Source organism: Rattus norvegicus, chromosome 9, assembly GCF_021556685.1.
Source record: "Rattus norvegicus strain SHRSP/BbbUtx chromosome 9, alternate assembly SHRSP_T2T, whole genome shotgun sequence".
Classification (NCBI taxonomy): domain Eukaryota; kingdom Metazoa; phylum Chordata; class Mammalia; order Rodentia; family Muridae; genus Rattus; species Rattus norvegicus.
The window spans coordinates 122923845-122947188 of NC_141542.1; the positions used below are offsets into that span (position 1 = coordinate 122923845).

The following is a 23344-nucleotide window of genomic DNA, read 5'->3' on the forward strand; positions in this document are numbered from 1 at the left end:
TCAAACACTCACACAAAACACACACACATTCAGACATTCACATACATCACACACATATGCACACTCAACCCCCCCATATTCTCCTTCACACATCCTCACACATAAATAAACACTCACACATACACATACTCAAACATGCCCTCACATATACCCTCATACAAACACACATATATACAAACACATACTCACATACACATTCATACATTCACACATGCACACACTCAGAAACATACATACTCATGTTCTCTCACACAGTCTCTTTCACACATTTCTCTCTCACATGTATCTCTCTCTCTTTCTCTCTCTCTCTCTCTCTCTCTCTCTCACTCACACACACACACACACACACACACCACTAACCAGAAAAAAAAACTTACCATTCTTCTTGAGGAAGGTGATTTTTGTGGTACCTTTGAGGTCTTGGGGTTTGAAACCTAAAGAAAACAATACATTTCATCTTTCAGATTGACCCCGAGAATCCCACAGTCCTTGTGGGAAATGAATGCTTGGGCATTTATCAAATAATATGGTGCTTATACACTTTGACCCCACAATTCCTCATTTATAAATTCAACTTTGAACATAACTTCAATTTGAAAACAGTGACATACATGCTAGTTTAGTCACTGAAATTCAAATCACGGAGAACAGATCGGATGCTACGGGGTGGGGTTCAGTGATCTGGCCTAACCAAGCTATTGCACATCTGTAGAGGAATACAGAGAAGAAGCAGAGGGGGCGAGGGCACTACGATGGGGTACACGCTACTGCCTCTTAAGCCTCTGAAGCAGGACAAGAGACAGTGTTTCCCGTCTGCTGCCAGTCACGTGAGGTAGGGGGAGTGCATGTAGTCACCACTGGGATTGTCAGAGCATTGAGTCTAAAACCCACACATGCCAGAGCCCACTGGTCCTCAAGCAGAGCCTTGTAGAACATGACCCAGGAACACCTCAACCACGCATGTCCTCCTGAAATGCTTTGCCATGTTCAGCTGGATTATCCTACCTCACGCACTAGAAACGTTCTGTCAATAAGCTGCTAGGCACTGCGGAGAGAAGAGTTACCACAGAAAGGGTCTACACGTGCTTAGAAACAAAGTAGCAGTGACTTATGGATATTTCCAGTGTTCACAGGCAGAGCCAGTCCATACAGAGGATTGGGCACATTCATGTTTGTTGCATGAGCAGAGAGGATCTGGCATGCACACACGTGTGAGCTTCAGTGGACGCCCTACCCTGGGTGCTACCATTTTCTCCAGGATGGAAGTCAGCAGTGACTAAATTTTATCTTACAGCCCTTCCAAAGTTTGATTGTATTTATTTATTTACCTCTTTGGGGGTGTAAATGTTTGTGCAGGTCAGAGGACAGCTTGTGGGGTCAGTTCTCTTCCACCATGTGGATCCCAGGGATTGAACGCAGGTTCTCAGGGCCAGGCAGAAAGCACCTGAGACACCTCACTTCCCAGCATTTGTAATTTGATGATTGATGGCTTGTGATCAAGATTATGCACGAAGGTGTGGCATAATGGAATGGAAATGTTTTGTCTTTAGGTGCTTACATCTGGAGAATGTACAGCCTAGTGTTCTGTAGACCATCAAGGCATTAAAATAATCAGCATTCCTACAGCACTGTAGTTTGTAAGCAGAGTTTATGACGTGGTTTGCAGACACTGTGAGAGTCCACTCTAATGACCTGTCTGCGGAATGAACACCATGGTCTGTCCTGGAATTTGGAATAGGGACACTGGGGCTCCAAGCAGGAGGTGAGTTGTGCCAGGCCCTTCTAACCGCACTGGGCTCTTATAACTGTGCCATTCTTTTGCCTTTAAACTCTTCCAGAGTGAAAATGACAAGCGTACAAGCCCACAAACCATCACTATCAACCTGTCAGATCTCTGGACACTAAGAGTGCAGCCAAGGAAAGCACCAGGGTGGATTCCACTTCACCCTCTTGAGATCAGCAGGCTGCAGCAGGCTGTGAGTGGAGGAAACTGACCCCACCTTCCTAAGACCAGCAGACTGGGTGGTATTTTACTGTTGCTGGTTTTTTATATTATTATTATTTTTACTTTTATTTATTTTTTGGAGACACGGTCTCAGAATGCAACCAAGTCAACCCTGACCTGAGCACGTAGCTCACAGTGACTGCCACCTCACAACCCTCCCATGACCTCAGAGCGTGTTTTCACTTCCACATCCCTATCCTGGTTCCTCAGATCTGGAGGAGCCGACATCTGAAGACTAATAGCCTACTCCCTATCCTGATGCCCGTCACTGCCCATATCCTGGACGTAGGTCCTAAGGGAGCAGAATGCCGTTCATTCTCCAAGAATCCAACTACTTGTGATCTATCTGGCTCAAATGGCCTGGCTGCATATTACCTGTCTTGGAACTTAACAGAGCTTCAGGCACAATGCTAGGGACGTTTTTAGTATGTGCATGGTTACTGACTACAATAGGTAAGAGGTAGGGAACACTACATCACTGAAAAGGCTGGAGCGCACATGTTCCTTAGGAGTCAGAGGGCTGTACACACATGCAGGCTAGATCACACATGTGAACAGCAGGAAGACAAGCTAGAGGGGAGGCTCCGTTGCTTTGTTATGCCTGTGCGTGTATGTATATGAGTGTGTGCGTGCATGTATGTGTTTGTATGTTGTGTGTGTACATGTGTGTGTTTGTATGTGCTTATGTATGCGTGCAAATATGTATGTGCTGGTGTATGTGCATGTATGTGTGCAAATGTGTATGTGCTGGTGTATGTGAGTATGTCTGTGCATTTGTGCGTATGTTGTATTTGTGTGTGTATGTGTTTGTGTGTGTATATGTGTACATGCATTTGTATGTGTTTATATGTGCTTGCATGCATATGTGTATGTGCTTATATATGTGTGTATGTGTGTGCCTGTGCATATACTTGCGTGTGTATGTTGGTTTTGGAGATTAAACTTAAGTCCTCTTAAGTAAGAGGCAAGCTCTCTACCGCTGAGCTCTGGGCCAAGCCCCACGATCTACTTCTAAGGTGGCCACACTGGCGATATTGTAACATTCAGAATGTCTATTCTTTAATAAAGTTACTACCCAGTCAAAAAAGACCAGCTCTACCTATCCTAAGTATTGAACAAAGCTGCTTCAATAGTTTCTAAAGGAACTGTCTCTGACAAAGTCCGAATGTTGGACTTAGGCTGAAAAATCCGTCAAATTAACCGACCCGCTGGTTCTGCTGAGCAGTTAGCTTGTTCCTGGAGTGACAGCCCAGCTGCCTAGCAAGGCAAGGTCCCGAGTTTGATCCCAGCACAGAGGAAAAAAACAGGTTGGTTTTCTTCAGGAAGGCATCATTTTTCGTGTAATCAATAAGTGGAATACAGACGTTAGTTGTGATTGTTTATCAATGAGTACTCGTCTCTGACCTCCCTGCCTTGGCAAACACTGCACCCCTTCCTGCATTCTCCCATGATTGTCTTTTCTCCCTTCAAGGGGGAGCTTAGACCTCCTTCACTGTTATGCACAAATTCACACTGGCACCACTATCTGTATCACTGTTGTACCCGTGGCCCTGGCTCACCGTCCCCACAGCTGGTCTCTCGATCTTGCCTACTCCTGAGTATTCGTGACACTTAGATCCCTTATCCCTTCAATGGCAAGCTTTGGCACTCTCAGAGTTGCATAAAATCAATGCCTGGATTGCACTGCCACCCCCACATTTAATTAAAGCAAGGTAATTATTTTGAAAAACACTTCCATGTCTACCCCCACATAAATAAGTGTGCTCGATACGAAATCTCTGGGAGTGCTATGAGTTTAATGTTTTTTTAAAAAATTGAGAAGTATCTATTGCATTTTTCGATCACCAAAGAAATCTCTTTCCCCTGCTTATTTGATATACCATCCCAGGTACGTTCTTAGTGCTGCAGCAGAACACCCTGACTGAACCAGCTGAAGGGTGAAGGGGCTTACTCTGGCTTATGGCTCCACAGGTATGCATGCACCATGGCAGAAAGGGCAGGGTGGGATAGCAGCAGCAGGGGCCTGGCAGCTTATATTGCAGCCTCCACTCAGAGCTGAGAGGAGGTGAGAACGGAAAATAAACCCTCAGGACCCCACCTCAGTGACCCACTTCCTGTAAGTGGGCTCCATCTCCTAAAAGTTCCACGACATTCCCAAATGGCCACTAGCCAAGGACCAAGTGTTCTTTGGAACGTTGGGGGCCACTTCACATCCAAGGCTGACAATCTGCCTGCGTGTAGACCACGGAAAGGGCGTTCTAATAAGTCATTTGCAGAGCACCAAACAGTCTTCGTGACAGTGACATTTCAGGGACTCTGACCCCAAAGCACGTAACTCCGCACGACAGAGACACCATGGTGCTCTGTTTGTTGGGACTTTCCACGATATCTGTGTGGTGTCTGAGTGGCACCCTCCTTTGGGGAGTGAAAGCCGAGACGGGTGACCTGCCAGTCTTGCTGTGGATCTACCCCTTGCCCCACCGATGCTCTCACCTCCCGCTCTAGGGTCTTTCTCCTGAGTAGCTTCCTCATACTTGGGAGCTGCTTCTTCAACAGCATGGTGGCTTCATTCATCCTTCTGACTTGGGTGATCAAGAAAGATGGGACCTGGAGAAGGAAGAGACCCTTCAGTGGAAGCACCCAGTAGGTTCAGCCTTTGGATATGGAAATGTCACTTCAGCACTCATTTGTCCCTGAGATTGGAAAAATGAGGAGGGTTTTAAACATGCTTTGAACATGTCTAAAGAGTGTCCCGCTGTCCCTCGGTCTCCAAGGGGAGCTGGTTCTAGGAAACCTTTGGATTCTCAAACCCTTGGATGCTCAACCGTGGTATAGCGTTTGCACATAACCTGCATGGATCTTCCTCTATACTTAAAATCAACTTTCGACAATTTACGATGTCTGTTCTGATGCACATGTGGTGTAAGGCACTGTTTTATTATGCTTTTTAGGGACTGGTGACAAGAAAGTTTGGTACCTATATACAATTTTGGGATGCTCTTTGGAGTTATGCTTGATCAAATCCAGAGCTGAGGAACCCATGGATGGGGAAGGCTGACTGTACGTGGACGCCGCAAGCAACCGTGAATTGTTTGTCTCACATCTCTGCCTCTTTCTGTCTTCAAGAGTCACTTACTCCAGAGAGCTCTCACATCTCCCTGCAGATGGTGTCTTTCACAGGGACACTGGACAGCCCTCGGAGCCTTACTCACCTTCCACAGAATTTTCTGGTACGTCAGCATCAGGCGGATGATGTGGGCTGCAGTGTTGGCCACCAGCAGTTCCTCACAGTCGGAGTGCTTGCTTCTGCTGAAGAACAGGTTGGGCGCCATCACCGTGGAAATGTTCCACAGGCTCATGCGGTTCTTGGATTCATTGGCGATCACTTTATTGAAGAATGTCATCAGAGCCTAACAGGAGACAGGAGAACCGAGTCACAGCCCCTGTGAACCACTGAGGGGCTTCTCTGATGGTGACCACACACCCTACAGCCTTCACTGTGTTGCTAGGAAGGTGCCCGAAGGCAACGGTGAACAAACGTGTCCTGCGTCCCCTTAAATTGCTTAGAGGAAGAAACACGAGCAGTTAATTCAGCTGTCTGCTTTATGAAGTAATTCCCTTCTTACGGGCGTATTACCATGGAGTCTGCAGATAATAGACTTTCTTTTTAATCCTAAACAAGTTTGACAAATATTGAAATTAAACATCAACCAGGGAGAGGAAAACACTGCAGTTCAAACAAAATAAATGCAATTTTGCTGTGCAGGAAGGAAAATAATTCTTTATGTAAAAACGCCCTCAATTGAAAGCCCTGCTGTCAATAGCAATTTACTGTTTCCTTGAGGAAAAAAAAAAATTAAGCAACAGGAGTCTCTCCTCCCTCAGCCCAAGAGCAAAGGCAGGCGAATGTCTCAAAGCATGACTTTAGACATGTCGCCTTTCTGAAGTTGTTCCTGTGCTTGTTTCGTTGTTCACACTGGCCTGCAACTTGTGATCCCCCTGCCTCAGCTTCCTAAGTCCTGGCAATACTTGCATGCGCCACAATGCCTGGCTCTTTTGACTGCTTTTTGTTAATTATAAAATCTTCACCTGGAACAGCAGATATTTATGTGCGGCTTTTGTAAGCATTAAGAGAAAAGGAAAGGAAACTTGGTAATTTTCAAAGTGCGCTAAACTCCCAAGGTGCAGACCCTTATGAGAAAACCTTTGGCACTTCACCAAGAGGCTGAATTGCCCAGAGGGAAGCTCTTTGCTTTCTCAAGTCTGGATTCTACCACTCGGTGTGTCTGTCTGTCTGTTCACGATCTGTTGATGTTCAGAAAGAGTTCTAGAATCTCCATCTTTGTGTCTGCCTCACGGCAACATGACAGGGAGTATGCAAGGCAGTGGGGGGCTGCATCATGCAGACGGCTCTGTGAGCTGTCACACTTCTGCTTCCCCCAGGTGAGCCCCACTTACCTGGGCTGTGTCCCTGTTGGCATCAGGCAGGGCCATGACCATGAGGTGTAAGGCTTGAAACTGCACTTTGATGTCAGGTCCTCCTAACAAGAAGACAGAAATAATCACATGCTTGAAGCCACCCTGATGCATTCTGTCAGCCATCGTGCGAACATCTGGTTGCACAGGAGGGGCCTGACAGCTTAGTGGGAAGGACCCAGCTTTTGAGATCAACAATGTTAATTTGTTCATTTGGACAAGAGCCCCAGTCTGTCACCTCCCTTTCAATCCCATGATGCCGGTTTACGGGCAGGTAGCCAAAAAGATCCTTTAAATCATTACAGGTTTACAGGACAGTTTCCTTTTCCCATAGACCTTGCCTTACTCTATGAAACAGAGGACAAAGCTCAACTCAAAAGCAAGTAAGCATTGCGCTCAAGGACACGGCAGCCCTTGGCCACCAGGTTCGTATCCTGTACTTAGTGCTAAGGCATTCACCCGTTTTGCACATATGCGGGGCTGGCATGAGGATTGCACACACACATGATGTTCAAGTCAGTACCCAAAAGTCATCGCTGTATGCGTGGGCACATTGCTTGTATGACCAGTGCTACTGTCTCATACAGACATATCTGGGAAGTGGTTAGTCTTAGAGGCTGTAGAGAATGTTATTCCCTGATGACACAAGATGGCGCCAGAGGGCTGGCTTCACGCTCAGGGAGGCCATCCACGCAGGATAATGTACAGCCATCCATGCTGAAAATTTAAAGTGCTTTCCGCACTTCCAAACAATCTCCTGGTGAAGAGTGTCTGCAGAAGCATGGGATCTGGAGTCCCGGGAGTTCTCAAGCTGGAGGCTACATTTACGACCCTTCACGATCTGGCTGGAGACCATAGGTTGTTGGTAAAAGCACTGAGCAGCATAGTAAGGAAAACCTCAAGTGAGAGCCTACTGCAGCATTGTGTGTGTGTGTGTGTGTGTGTGTGTGTGTGTGTGTGTGTGTGTGTGTGTGAATGTTGTAAAGGCTAACGTGCACTGATGTGAGCATGTAATGTATAAATACCAGGACCTAGAAGAACATGTACAGTACCACACTCAGATGAGACATTCTCTAGAATTGGAGAGCCTTGTCTCAGGTGTGATCAATCCCAGAACATCTCGGAGTGAAAGACAAGAGATGCAGATGCAAGTGTAGGTGTGCAGGCGTGTAGGCATGCAGGCATATAGGTATGTAGCTGTGTAGCTGTGCAGGCATGTAGGCATGCAGGCGTGCAAGAGTGTAGGTGTGCAGGCATGCAGACATGTAGGCATGCAGGCATGTAGGTGTGCAGACATATAGGCATGTAGGCATGCAGGCGTGTAGGTGTGCAGGCATGTAGGCATGCAGGCGTGTAGGCATGGAGGCATGTAGGTGTGCAGGCATGTAGGCATGTAGGCATGCAGACATATAGGCATGTAGCTGTGTCGTCACGCAGGTGTGCAGGTGTGGGAGCTCTTTCCATTTCAGAGAATTACGATGTCCTTGTCTCAATTAAAACTCTGATTTGGCAAATGTTCCATTTTCATTTTACTGATGGAGCTCGGCCATACACTGTCTCATTAACAGTTTGTGGCTAATTTATTTAATGCTTCCTAGCACAGAGCTTTCTCTCTCCTGTCTGACAAACCACCTAGTCCTTTAACTGAACCAGCAAGTTGGAGGCCAAGACCGAAAAGAGAAAGTAACTGCACATGAGTGGTAAGTACTCTGTGCCCTCTGAATTCCATGTAGTATGAAGAAGATAGTTCCAATACACACACACACACACACACACACACACACACACACTCACACACTCACACTCATACACTCAAAAACATACACTCACACCTATACACAGTTACTCTCACACACATACTTATGCATACACTTACACACTCACACTCTCACACACTCAGACACAAATGCACACTTATACACTCACCCACACTCACACATAAAGACACACAACACACACTCATACACTCACACACACAGCACTCAATCATATATACACACACTCACAAATACACACATATTCACACACACCCTCACACACTCACACAAAGACACACACTCACACATATGTACTCACAAATACATACACACATACACTCATATACTCACATACCCACATATATACACAAATACATACACACTCACACACATACATACTCGTACACTCCTCACACACACATAGATACACACTCACACACAGACACACACTCACACACACACAGCAAACACTCACACGGACACAAATACACACACACACACACAAATGCTGAGTCACTGTACTGATGATTGGTGGCAGCTTTGGTCTTACCAAGCAAATGACCTATTTAGACACCACAGCCGAACATGTCATTCAGAACAGAATCTAAACTAACTGCACACACAAAGGAGGAAGAGTGTTCACCCATTCTGGAGAAGACCCAGATCATGAGATGACACAGGGGCTGGAACTAGTGGACAAGGTTTTAAAGCAGTTCTCAAAGTACGCAAACAGTGTGAAAGCAAAAGCAAGTACGTACAATGAATGGGGGAGACAGGGCCTGCCAACAGGTGAATTAAACTATTGAAAGGTATCAACTGGAAATTCCAGAACTGAGAAAATTACCTTAAAAATTGGAAAAAAAAAACTATCCTTAAAAGAACCAAAAGGTTTCTTCCTCAGAAAATTAGAAAGTTAAGAACAACAATCTGATTTAGAGATGCAAACCCAGGACCACCATAAATGGCCTTTCACCCCCGGGTCCCACAGATGCCAGCAGTCAGCACAGTGTAACCAACCGCACTTCACGGTGCACCCCACACCTCCCACGCTGTGTCACCTCATGTCTGAGTGTATTTAATCCTATTTAACTTCTTTACTTACTTTCCATCAGAGAGATGAAGGCAGGGATATATTCAATGGGGAAGAGAGAGGTGGGCAGTTCTCTGAAGAATGCTTTCAACATGACCGCGGCTTCTCTGTGACACATTTTGTCCCATTTGAACTTATCAGTGTTGAACCTGGCATCCAGTTCTTCACGGTACTGCTGCAAAGCAAAGCAGTTGGTCAGTACTCAGGGAGGCCGAACGGCAGGGCCTCTTTCCCACCACCACTGCACAAATTCTTTTTGTCTGCAACTTAACAGCTAAAGTTAACACCTGCTAACCCTAACCTTTCCACCAGACTGAACTGGAAAGCCTGTTTGTGAATTAATTTTTAAGAGCATTTCCAGAGCTATCCTGAAAAATAGTCATAATTTTGAAACAATTGGCTGATTCTGCACAGATATAAAACCTCTTTACTGATTCTGTAGCTTCACTTCTGTGGTTTTGGTGGGATAGCACAGCCTCCAAATGATAAATTCTTTGCTCAGTTTTGGCAAAACTGCCATTTTCCTTTCATCATAATCTTCCTGCGCCCTCCCTTCTGTTGCTAAGTCAGGCCGTGAGCATATGCCTCTCCCCTCTTTCACATGTGGAATGAGAGATGCCCCAATAAAGCAACTCTGACTTCACTGCAGGCACAATAATGACTTTCCTGGAATGGGTACAGCGGCTCTCTGCCAACACACACACACACACACACACACACACACACACACATACATGCTCACACACATGTCTTCCACATGTTGGTATGCCTGCCCGACCCTTTGCTCCAATACACTATGCAAACAGCTTGTGTTAAAGCACCAGGCCTCTCTCCATAAGTTCCACTCACATTAAGTTCCTACTTGAAGAAGTCTGTATTATTGGTTCATTGTTTATCAGTGGGAACCATTCTTTAAACTTCTTTACTGTGGTCAAACTCACTTTTTTTTACCATGCCTTTGAATGTGAGGGTTTACCTCAAACAATAGACAGTTGGAATCACCTCCGTCACTGATACCCACTGCTCTAAAGAGATACTTAGATGACACTCCAGTAGCCTTGCGCTTTTTAGAGCCTCTGTCTCATTCTTCTGAGAAGCCTACTTTTAGCCTTGAGAAGGGACAGCCATTTTTTTCATCTCCCATCAAGAGCAGTTCACTAACATGCCAGACACAAGCGCTTCCATGGCTTCCAGAGGCTGTGAAACTGAGATCTGTGAAACTGAGATCTGTGTCAAGCTTGCTGAGTTGGGTGCCAAGGCAGGATACTGATTAAGTATGCAGCCAGCCTGGGTTCAAATGGTGAGATTATGTCTCAAAAAACCCAACAGACAACCAACCAACCAACCTATCAACCAACAAATCCACCAAACAATCCACCAGCCAGCCCACCTACCAACCAACCAACCAACCAGTCAGCCAACCAACAAACCAACCAACCAACCAGCCAACCAACCAACCAATCCACCAGCCAGCTCACCTACCAACCAGTCAATCAGCCAACCAACCAACCAGCCAACCAACTAACCAACCAGTCAGCCAGTCAGCCAATCAATCAACCAACCAACCAGCCCACCAACCAACCAACCAACCAACCAACTAACCAACCAACTAACCAACCAACCAGCCAGTCAGCCAACCAACCAATCAACTAACCAATCAGTCAGCCAGCCAGCCCACCTACCAACCAACCAACCTATCAACCAACCAGTCAGTCAACCAGACAACCAGCTAATCAATCAATCAATAAAAACCTATGTTTTGTTTACCCTTAAGGAGAGCACGGGCAGATCAAAGCCCTGTCCTTAAGTCTCCTTGGAGCACAAAGAAGGCTACATCAATTTCTGAAGCATCTTCACTAATAAAGCAAAGACCCAGCCTGAAGCTACCAAGTCCAGAAGGGAAACCAACACACAAGGTAACATAACTCCAAAGCATCTACAGCCAAACTTGGAGCGGGCGGCAGAGGAGAGGGGAGCTTACGCGTCCAACAGTCTGCCTTCTTCCATAAAACATGTCCCCAGCGTTTGGCTCAAATTTCTGCGATGTTTTGAAAAGAAAATCACTGAGCATTCCAAAGCATTAAATTGGTTCCAAATGATCTGTGGGCCTCAAATTTGGGAGCTGGCTTTGCAACAGTGCTCTCGTTTGGCTCTAGGTGAGCAGCTTCCTCTCAGGCCTGAGTCCCTGTCAGGCCCACTAATCATGTAGAACGCAAAGCCAAGGCTGGACCATTCAATATCAGCATCCCTCAAATGGCTGCTGTCATTTACTTGGCTCGAATCAAAAATAATTAGGATGGCTTTTTAAAAACTGCCTTCCCCCCACGCTTGTTCTGTAGGAAATATACTTCAAGGATGAGAAAAGCAAGGCAGAAAACTTGACAAGCACAGGTACTGAAGGTTTGACTGAATAAAGGAGATATGAAGTCCGGGGCAATGTATCACGACCACTGTCTCTCTAACCGCAGCATTTCCCCAGTTTCTGCTCACTGGCCCAGATTTCTTCCATGCTTGCTTTCCTGAAGCCACAACTACGAAAACATCTGGATTGTATTTGTGGACTAACAAGAGGCAGAATAAACCGGCTGACACAACACCAAACCCCGTAAGGGAAAAAGACTTTGCCCTAAATTCAGTTTGGGAATGTCTGTGTCTGTGGACACGCTGAAGGGTGATGAGCCTCTGGCTAGCAGTTTTCACACAAAGGGTAGATGAAGAAAAGTAACTTCCACTCTAATGTCAAATGTGGGGCACATAAGAATCTTTTCACAGTGGATCTGCATATAGAGGGACTTAGAGGTATGGAGTTTGACTCTGGTTGGAAAGCCGGACTCTTTGGCTCTCTTTGGAGACTCTGACTCAGCTGATAACTTCAGACAACCAAAGCAGGCCACGTTCCTTCCCCATTACTTCGTGCTTTCCCCGGGGGCTTGCCTAGGAACGGAACATGATACATTGAAACTAACTCAATTCAGGAGCCACTAGGAAGTTATCTGCCTTCCAAATGAAACTGTGTTAGAATTTAACTGGCTCCTCGCTGAACGGAGTCGTAACTCCCAACGTGCCCAGCTTCAGACATCCCCTCAAATGAGAACCTGGCCACATTCATTTATAAGAGGTTCAGGTGGCTGATCCTGTCAGCTGGTCAGGCCCCAGCACCTGTGCTAGTCTGTGGCTGAGCTGGCAGATGGTCCAGGCTGCCCCATTTAGCCCAGTGTAGGGGCCCCCTGTTGGGAGGAAGTGACAAGCTTGCACCATAGCCCATGTCCTACTGTCTCTTTCTCCATCCACCTTTTCTCTGGAGGAGCCAATAGACACAGCCTACTTTTCTTTCCACTCAAGAAATATGCTACCATATTTCCAAATTTCTACCTTGAGCCTTCTCATAGGAATAGACTCCCCAAAATGTGTGCTTAAGTGAATTAATGAAGGGGTGCCTCCCTACCCCCGTGCCTTTTCTTTCACTGGCTTATCACAATCATTTCTTCACTACCAAGTGCACGTTCTTTTCAAGGCCCATCACTGGGTGTCCACAGACTGGGGTGACCAAAAGCTAGGCATGGACTCCTCATTGTGTGTGCCCAAAAGGAAACACAAAGATATTTTACTAGAAACTTGCCAGAAAAAATTTTCTCTTCAAGGACTCTTTGCTTTTCTGTAGAGCTTGCCTGTGTGGGTCTAAGAAGGCAAAGCAATGGAAGTCATTGCTGCTGTGTTGGGGTTTCATTACCATAAATGGAATTGGGTTTCAGAGCAGCCGAGTGTGTATTCTGGTGGTTACAGGCACTGCTACAGATTCTTAGACGAAATCCGACCCAAGGAAGAAACTAAGAATGCGTCTCAGCTGAGAGCAATTAGCAATGCACGTAAAAGCCAACGGGCCATATTCTCAAAGACTCCCAAAGGCCAAAGAAACTTGGCAAGCCGAAACGGTTGATCCCCTAAACAGGGCCAGGTGTAGATGAGCAACAGTTTGGATGGAAATGGTTCTCTATTCTAGGTTCTAAGAATCGCAGCATGGAAGAAACGTATAACCAGAAGTACCGAGGAGTATTGCGGCAAGCCAAGCGATACTATCGAAGGAACAATGACAGCCACAAAGACTAGATTTCTGATGCTCACTGGAACTGGGTTGTGGTGACTTGAGTAAGAATGTCCCCCATAGGCTCATATATTTGAACGCTTAGTCATCACGAAGTGGCACAATTAGAGAAGGGTTAGGAGGTGTGGTCTTACGAAGGAGGTGTGGCCTTATAAAGGAGGTGTGGCTTTCACGAAGTAGGTGTGATCTCGTGAAATAGGTGTGGCCTCACAGAGCAGGTGTGCCCTTATGAAGGGGGTATGGCCTCATGAAGGGGGTGTGGCCACACAAAGTGGGTGTGGCTTCACGAAGGAGGTGTGGTCTTGGTGGAGGAAGTGTCACTGGAGGTAGGCTTTGAGTTTTCAAAAGCCCATGCTAAGCCTATTTTTATTCCGTCTGCCTTCTGATCATGATGAAACTCATAGCAACTTGCTGCAGCATGGGAGCAAATTGCTGCTCCCATGGTCTTGCCATGTCTCCACCCTGCTCCCCGCCATGATGACAACAGACTCACCCTCTGAAACTATAAGCAAGCCCCTAACCAAATACTTTATTTTATAAATGTTTCACTGGTCCTGAGCGGCTGAACACTGACTGAGACAGCTTGTGTCTTTATCTAGGAAGAGAGAGCACTGAGTACCTTGACTTTGGCAGTACATCCAGACAGTCGAAAGATTCCTTCCGATTCCAGACCTGATTCCTCCACTTTCTGAAAAAACTAGAAATCAACAATAAATTACACAAATGAACTATCTCTGTAGGGTGACAAACATGAATAGTGAGGGTAATAATCGGAAGACAGCTAACTGTACCTGTGAACCTGATACAGGAGTGATGTCTGAAATACTAATGACTACTCAACAAGGTTAACGCTGCCTCTGGTTTGCCAGCCAGTGAATTCTCCTTTAGTTCTGGGCTATAACTTCCCAACATCAAATCCTACCCATGGACGCTGTTGGGTATGTTCTCTTATCTACTGTGATCTTCTTCTGGCCTCTTTCAAACATGATTATCGTTTCTCTTATGCAGATCAACCACTAGGATCAAAGTCTAAATCACACTGTGTGTCTACGACCACACTACCCTGCATGCGCTCAATCTCATCCAAATCTACCCTCATTGGCTGCAAAGGACCTGACTACGAACTTAAGGAATTCTAGAAGACTAAGTAAGGACTTTCTTAAACGCTCATGGCGGTAGTGGTGATGATGGTGACTGTGTTGATGGCGGTGAAGACATGATGGTGGTGGCAGTGTTGACCTTCCCTGCTATTCTCTCAACCCTGACCTGTCCTATTCTTCCCCCTTCTGAGGCAGGCTGAGGCATGGGGATGGGAAGCAAGCGTCCTAGGTTCAGAAGGCTGGAGGGAGCCGCAACAGCACACCGCAGATTCCTTCAGGGATGGGGAAAGAAGGCGCTCTTGTCTCGTAGTGGCTGAGGGACAGCGCCTCAGATTGCCTTAAGTGAGGCAGAGGACAACAGCCATCAGAATGGCTGCTGGTTGCTGAGTTGAGGATGTAATATGAGTCTACACCGTTCACTTAGCATCTATAAGCACCTCACGATCAGTGCTGTTGCTACGTTCTGGGCTGGGTTTTACACCTATGCCTGTAAACGTGCTGAATTGTCATGGTTTTTTAAAAGTTGATTTTTCCAAATCCATCCTTGACATTTAGGACAAAGCACGTCATTTGTGCTTTAATTTCCGAGGAGGAAGGGCAGCACGGTGACAAGGACTCCGGGCTTGGCACATGAGCTCAAGGACTCTGGGCTAGGCATGAGCCGTGTTACCTCTGAAATTAGCTCATCCTTTCTGCCCCAGTTTGCAAGGAGATAAAAAAAACAAACAAACAAAAAAAAACCCTGCCCCTTGGGCCTCTCCATGCTGATGACACAGGATATGTATGACACCATTGGCACAGCCCTTCCCCACAGAAGACAGAGAGGTGCCAGCATCTTCTGGCTGTCACCGTACCCTCCCTGCTCCTTCACTGGCCAGTTGATCACAATACTCGAGGAAGCAGCTCAGGATGAAGCCCCGAGAGCCACTTCCATGAGGAGAAGAGGGAGGATGCAGAGCTGTTCGTGTGGGTAAATCAAGTCTGCTTCCCCAGCCAGGGTTTTGTGCATCCTTTACAAACTATTTAAAATCCAGCAAGGTCTGTGATAAAGACCTGGGGTGTTAAGTGTGCCACCGGGAGGCACTGTTGAGTAAATGCGAACTTAGGTAAGCATGGTTCAGTTGCTACTCGTATTTAAAAATGCACAACTTAAAAGTAAATGAGTAGTGGGGCAGGAGAGACAGTTTAGTGGTTAAGAGCAGACACTGAGTCCAATTGCCAGCATCTTCACAGAGAGGCTCACCTCTGCCTGTACACCAGCACAAGGGATCTGACATCATCTCATCCCCTCAGGGGCTCACACATATGTGTGCTGGCACACACAGAGACACAGACACACAGCCTCTGTGATAAGCAATGGTCCGACCTCAAGGGGACTCGGCCATCTTTAACTCTAAGAGAAAGCGCCCACTGAGCTCACTGTCTCCCTGGTCTTTTGCACATGACTCACTTTTTGTAACACAAGGGGAACTTTCACGGCAGGGTCCTTCTTCCGGTCATTGTCCAGGAGGACTGTAAGTGGCACTCCGAAAATCCCGTTGTCTGCAGTGAAAAGAACCAAGGGAGGAAGAAAACGTGAGAGTCAGGAACATGTCCTTGTGTCCCAGGGTGGCACTGAGGACGGCAGCCTGGCCTCTTAGTTACCTCGGCCTCTCACTCTCTCTGTTTTGTTTCTCTTCAGTTGTATCCGGAAAGCATCGAAGAAGGCCGTCAGCTCAATCAGAGAAAGATGGCGGATTTTCTTCATGTCTTCGGCAGACAGGTCCCCCGTCTCGGTCAACCCAAATCTCGTTTTCTGAACAATAAATTTCTAAAAGATACAGTGAAAGCATTTATTTGTTTTAGTCAAATGAAATCAGGACACTCTAAATTTATACAACAAAACCTATTGGTTAATACCTACGAAGAGAGTCCTGGGCCAAAGAGACAGTGAGTGAGTAGTGGTTTAAGAACACGAATAGAGCAAGGCTATGCTAATTAGAGGCAAAACAGCACCCTGAAGGGTGGATATAGTAGCTGTCATGGTTGTGGACATGGCCGGACCGCAGCTGTGACAACAGCCTCCTCTTCTTTCTCCATCGATCTGTGCTTGAGTGTATGGGCACATTTCTGTGTGTAAGCATAGTTAGGCTCGCTGTATAACAGGAGTGTGGACGTCAGAAGCTGTGTGTATGTACACATTTCTATGTGTACCCGTAGGTGGGCTTGCCATAGCAGGTATGTAGGCGTCAGAGTCAGTCCTTGCCTCTCACCCTACTTGACACGAAGTCTCATTAGTGTTGGCTGCTGAGATTGTAACACTAGTTGGCTTATAAACTCTGGGAACCTGAACCCTGAACTCCTCTGAACCCCTCCTCTCATCTCAGCAGGGAGCTCTGAAATTACAGATGAGCTCTACCATGTGCATGTTCGCGTGGGTGCTGGAGGGTCATGGTGCTTGCCTGGCAAGTGCTTTCACCCACTGCACCATCCCCACGGCCCAGCAACTGCCTTCTTACAAGGCCTCTACATGCCATTGTTCTGAAATCAGGATTATGTGAGGTGCACACACTCAAAACAACACATCAAGGCATATCCCAGAGGACACACAGTGCTGGTGCCTGGCCTCCCCAGCTCCCTTACACATACAGAAAAGAAAAAAACAATCCACAGGTCGACACAGAAGGCATCTCGGGAAGTTATCAGACTGACCGCAGAGGCTTTACTCACAGGTAAGACATAGTCTTCTTTCTTAATGTCTGACTTCTTCCATTTATTTCTGTCTGGGGTCTCTGTCACCACTTCTGAGTAAGACACCTCAAAGGATAGCTCTTCAGCCTCTGGTGGAATGTTCTTCTCTAGATAATCATCATCTAAATGAAACAAGAGTCAAGAAATGTAATACACCCTTGAGCCATCCTCGGAAAAGTCAACTACCAATATTTACAAGGTATGCTGGGGTACCGAAATCTGGGACACAGAGCCTGGCTCCCTAGTAACACAGTGTTGCTCCGACCTTCACTACGGACACACGTCTACCAGTGTCCAAAACAACCGTCCAATCCAATTTTTAACATTTTAAGCTCTTACGAGTAATAAATGTTTAGAAGGATTAGAGGCTAAGTCTGGAATGTATCTCTGTGTTCCTCTGAGGTTAAAAACTCCCCTCTACTCTCACAAGCACAAATGGCTTTTAAGATTATCCAGTGTGAACTCCACCGCTGGGTATGCGGGGAACTTATTCTCCATTTCTATAATTTGATACCGGCCTAGCATTCGCATGACGCACATTAAGCAGCACCTGACTGGGTCACATGACAGAAATGTCCCACAGCCGCCTTTCTCAAGCCAGGCTGTGAATTAGGGCAAATGATTTCTTGTTGCAAACCAACTGTCCAATACGAAACTGACTTCAGAGTAGGAGTCCAACAGGATATCTTGTTCCTTTGCCTGCCAAACGTTTTTACGTGCAATGTAAAAGAATCATTTGATTACAAACACCTTTTATTTCTGCTGCCTCCTTAGAACCCTGACTAAAAGTCAAGGAGATCAGAATGACAGGAGGCAGAATTAATCAGTAAGATTAACAAGAGAGCTGCTTGTGTCAACATTAAAATCTGGGGGTGGGAGGGAGCTTATAAATGAATGCCTTACAGTTTTGAGTATGAACAGGAGCTAGAGCTCAGCAAAGGGCTGCAGAGGAGTTAGGAAGGGGCAGAGGGTTGGTGGGTCAGGATGCTTGACTTCTGCAGAGGGTTGTGCTGTGCACGGGGGAAGGAAGGCTAGAACCTTTGGAGAGCAGCAACCAAGCAGGGTGGGTGTCTGTCTCTGATGCTATGATCACAACCAGAGCCCGGGCGGTAAGTAAACAGACCGATGGGAAAGCTTTTCTGTCAAGTTTCTCCTCCTGCTTATTTTATTTTCGGTATTAGCAATATTGAAAAACAATTCGCACATCAGGCAATTCGATGAAGTTGATGGACTGTGGCAGGTCACAGCTGGGCAGCCATCGCCATGATCAATTCTGGGATGCTTTCATCACCGCCTCTTTGCAGTTGGATGTAGACGGTGAAAGTGGAAGCTGTGCTTCTCCAAAGAGAGAATGTGCCATTTCTCAAAAGAGAGGAATCCCGAAGGCATGGACTCGGGGGCCCGGCCTTGGACTAGGGGGATTCCACCATGAGTGTCTCCAGTGTCAGAAGTTCAGAGAAGAGTCAGCACGGATAGCCTGTACATCAGAAGCTGCCCAAGGCCAACACACGCTTACTCCCTCAGTAACTGGGAGCCTTGGATGAGGCAGCTTCGAAGCCTCCTTGTAACACTGGATATATGGTCCTTATGGAGAGGCAGAAGTCAAGGCCAGTGCCCCAGTGATAATCTCTTACCATACTTGTTGGAAGTGAAGGACGGCTTCACTTCCCATTTATCTGGGTTAACACTGTCTGTGGTGACAAAATAGGCTGTCTGAAGTGGGTGAGGGAGGGAGTGCTGGAAGCAACAGAATCATAACACATCATGCAGAATAAAAGTGAAGATGGGGAGAGCCATGAGCACGAGCAGCAGAGCACAGTTAGATAAGACTAAGGCGTTCTGAGGCACCATTGCCAAGCACGGTGACCGACTATAACAATCACGTGCTACATGATTCAGAAACTGGCAAGAAAGGAACTTAAAAGCTTCATCAGAAAGAATGTTGTAAATGGTAAGATATGCTTAGGAGTTAGATAGGCTCAGCCTGACACAAACACTATCCAGTGTATGTATACAATGTATCCATCAAACATTACCCATACTTGTGTACCCTACTCAAGTATCACCAGAGGCAAGTATATGTACATATTTATGGTGTTAGACGTAAGTACTATGTATACAGTTATGGTGTTACACATAACTACTGTGTAACACTTGTGGTGTTAACACAGTCTGTGTTAAAAGTGGATGTGTTACATTAAATACTGAAAACAAAATTAACTGCTAACTGCACTGGATGGCAGATCCAAAGGGAGAAGGCGCAGCACAGCCTCACCAGGGGACAGCACAGCCTCACCAGGGGACAGCACAGCCTCACCAGGGGACATGCCACTTACCACTCAGCCCACGCTGAACCGACTGCTCAGTGTCTGCAGATCCATTGGTATGAACGGGAATATCTGGGATAGCCTCAAGTATTGACTGCCAAGCAAGGAAAGAGGAGCAGAAAACATTTATTACAAATACAGTGACCCTTAATCTTCTAAATTCTTGGTTGTAAACCTAGCTTTCAACAGCTAAGCCGTCTCTCCAGCCCTCCGTTCATCTCGGTCAGATTTATGTTCTGTAAGCTGTGTGTTTTTTCACAAATATAGTTCTCCATCTCACAAATGGTTTGCAATGATCCCAGTTGTCTCCACGGTTGGTTTAGATGGGTGCAGCTTGCCCAAGTTTCTCAAAGGAACTCTGTAGAAGTATTCATAACTAACTCTACCTTCTTATTCATAAGCTGCTTCTGCAAAAATGTAGCAGCTAGAATGCTTGATGATACGTATTTGATAATTACATCTGTTAATCTGGATACATTGTTCCAATTATAGTCATAGTGCTAATGTTAGCATATCAGTTCTCTCAATGTGAGATACAGAATCACAACAACTAACAAAAACGTTAACTATTGGGCCAGGTGTGGTGGGTATCTGCCTGTAATCCCAGTACACAAGAGGAAAAGACACCAGCTGAAGTTATAGACCAGTGTGATCAACATAGCAGGTTCTAGGCCAGCCTGGTCTAAATACTGAGTCCCAGACCAGGCTGGTCTACAAAGTGAGTTCTACCAGCCTGATCTCTATGTATAGAGGGCTTTAAGCCATCCATCTTTACATAGAGAGGTCTAGACCAGTCTGACCTACACAGTAAGTTCCAGGGTAACATGGTTTACGTAGTAAGATCCTGTCTCAAAAGAAACACAAACCAATAACACCAAAAGGTTTTTCCAAATTAAGAAATGATCTTTTAAGTCAAATCCCCATTCTTAATCTGGCTCCTTCCACATAGAAACCCTGCCACACAGCTTGGTGCCCTGTTTCTTCTATTAGAAGCTGAGTTTTACAGAGTGAGTCTCTGCTCATGTCTGGAAGCGAGTACCAGAGAGAAAGAGAGGGAGAGGGAGGGGGAGGGGGACAGAAGGAGGCAGGGAGGGAGGGAGAGAGGGAGAGAGAGATTGACTTTCTACCAAAAAAAAAATTCATTCAAAACTACGAATTCTAACGCGGAGTTATTATCTACCAACATCCAACACGTGTGACTTCAAGAAATTGCTGTTCTAGGAAGCCGTTATAAGCAATTCACACATAAAACCTGTCCTTTCCTCCCACAGACCGTGATACCTCGTGTTTTATTCTTATGTGTGTTTAGCAATCACTGAATGCTTGCAGAAAGATCCTGTATCACGTGCTGCAGGTGGCACAAGGGAGTCTCGGATTCTCAGCCTCCTGGTTTCTTTTGATCCCTGCTTGATTTCAAATGAGATTTAAAAATCCCTGAATGGTACAAGTCCCATGAAAGTAGGTGGCCAAGTCTTGACATGCAGATGCCTGTACACTGCAATTTCTAGAGGAAAACACAGGCTCTAAAAACCTATCATTACAGCATGTAGATCACCCACAGCTATAATTTAATATGCTGCATCTTCCAAATGCCCGTGTCTTGGTCTTCTATTGACAGGTGATAGATACCTTGACAAGTAGAGCCTATTGGGATATTTTAGGTCATCGGGGGACTGATGCTCAAAGAAAACTGTACAACAGAACAAAACAAAGCAACAGTCTCCTGCTACGACTGGGGGATCATCTGAGAATAATATAATTTCACCTGCCCACCAGTGATTCTTGGGCAGGGATTGGCTCCAAGAACTCTTACAGATATCAATAGCATAGCATTTGCGTCTGACCAATGCACATCTCTTGAGTTGTTTAAAGCATCCTGCACTGTGTACAGTACCTCACGGTGTAAGTGCTATGTGAAAAGCTATTACACTGTGCATCTCAGCTGTCAACGCTGCTGAGAAAAGAATGACAAGAAAAAAAAACATCTGTGCACATCCAGTACAGATACAACATCTCCCATCTGCAGTTGAGGAGTCTGTCATTCAAGACATTCATTTCGATAAATACTGGGTGATCATTTGATGTAATTCAACCTACAGTCTACAATAAAGCAATTATGAGGCTTAGAAATCCAGAACAAATATTCTGCTTAATTATGAAACATTAGAAGAAAAGCGCTAATGAGCCTTTCAAGAGGAAGGCATGACGTCTCTCTGAGTTCATCTGGCAGGAAGGATTCCTCAGAAGGGAAAAGGAAGACTTGCAGGTGAACTCCATTCTGGCAAATTTCAAAGACAGACCTCTAGGGATGTGGAGGTTTACTCATGGTCATTTCAATACAGAAAATGATAAAGATCTGGGTAACAGAGTACTACTGTACCAGCAAAGGTAAATCTTCCAGAAGAGCTAATGGGAGGTCAGTTTATTGCACTCCACAAAACCAATTCTAGTGGACAAGGTCTCCCCCTAGGGCAAAACTTGGGGTCTTGGTGCATTGTGAAGCAGTACAGGCATTCAAGACATCTAGGTGCTGGAGATTAGCATCTGGAACGTCAGAGACCTCAGCAGTCTCTCAGCCAAGTGGCAGAAGTCCAGCCACCCTGGAGAGACTCACAGCTGGTGGTCCACGCTTCCGTACAAGGAAGAACCACAGATGACATGTGGAATATGGATCCTCATGGTGAAGGTCCAAGAACCTCCCAGCACAATTACAGTGAACGCTGTGTTGGCATCATAGGGAACCCCAGCAACCCCCACTTTAATCGACATCTACAAATAAAGACCCTCTGAATAACAACCCAAAGTGACAGAAGTTGAAGACTGTTGTCAGGGAGACTGTCTTAGCCCTAATACTGTCTTATTTATATCACACTGACATCTGATTTTCACCAAAATAAATAAATAAATAATAGATAGATAAAACTTTGTAAAAAAAATAAAATTAAGTGAAACATTGATAGATGAGTATATTCTGCCTCTAGCTCTGTAATTACCACATCGGATTCAGTTCTGCTCCCACATCTTCCTCAACCTTCTAAGGGACGATGTATGGCCAGTAAGGATTCCTTTGGATCGACGTCCAAAAGGAATCAATGATGAGGAGAAACCAGAAGGAAAGAAGGAAGACTGTAAACTGCACGACTCTGACGGGACCCACAAGTGTGTGCTCACAGAACTGCCACGGGAAACCAAAATGCACGAGGAACGTCTGCCATCATCTCCCGTGGGATCGGAGTGAGGGATCCGTCCTACTTCACACTCACTTGGTGCACCCTTCATTGCTGCCATGAACGAGGCACTGGTTTGCCATGAACAAGGAGTGTTTGAGGGCCAATGCCCTCAAGACAAGTGATCATGTAGCAGGTCTTGAGCTCTCCTGTAATTGAGAACACATCGGAGAGCCCCACAAGAGTCAAGCAATATGTGCAGTGCATCTTGGATGCACGATGTGCAGCTGTCAACATGGCTGCCTCAGCAATGAGGAAGGTGACCAAGAGTGTCTGAACCGAAGAAACTGTGACAAAGGACACAGGTACAAGTAGTCCACATGCATTCACAAGATAACACCTATAGGTCCCACAGATGGATGTGAAGAGAGGTGAGGGAGGAGAAGCTGAGGCTGAAGCACAGCGATGGCTTGGGTACCTGGGTACTACCAGCAGAGATAGTAAACAGAGATTCTTAGTGAAGGGCTGAGAATGGGACATCCGAGCAAAATGGAACAGGCAGGACTGCTGCAGGTAACTCCTGTGATCAC

General features: G+C 46.0%; 1 protein-coding gene across 7 annotated transcripts in view; it reads right to left on the bottom strand.

Annotated features, from left to right (window-relative positions):
* Positions 1–23344, bottom strand: part of Arhgap28 (Rho GTPase activating protein 28) — a 166928-nt gene that overhangs the window by 13891 nt on the left and 129693 nt on the right. For 5 of the 7 annotated variants that reach the window (XM_087565628.1, XM_087565630.1, XM_087565626.1 and 2 more), the window contains exons 6-15: positions 19597–19681; positions 17240–17382; positions 16175–16340; positions 15981–16072; positions 14050–14127; positions 9341–9503; positions 6464–6546; positions 5218–5415; positions 4499–4612; positions 378–434 (exon numbers count right to left, since the gene is read on the bottom strand). In XM_087565628.1, coding sequence (XP_087421754.1) covers positions 378–434; positions 4499–4612; positions 5218–5415; positions 6464–6546; positions 9341–9503; positions 14050–14127; positions 15981–16072; positions 16175–16340; positions 17240–17382; positions 19597–19681 — 1179 coding nt within the window. The remainder of the gene's footprint in view (positions 1–377; positions 435–4498; positions 4613–5217; positions 5416–6463; positions 6547–9340; positions 9504–14049; positions 14128–15980; positions 16073–16174; positions 16341–17239; positions 17383–19596; positions 19682–23344) is intronic. The other 2 variants (XM_087565625.1, XM_087565627.1) reach the window with 1 other exon arrangement.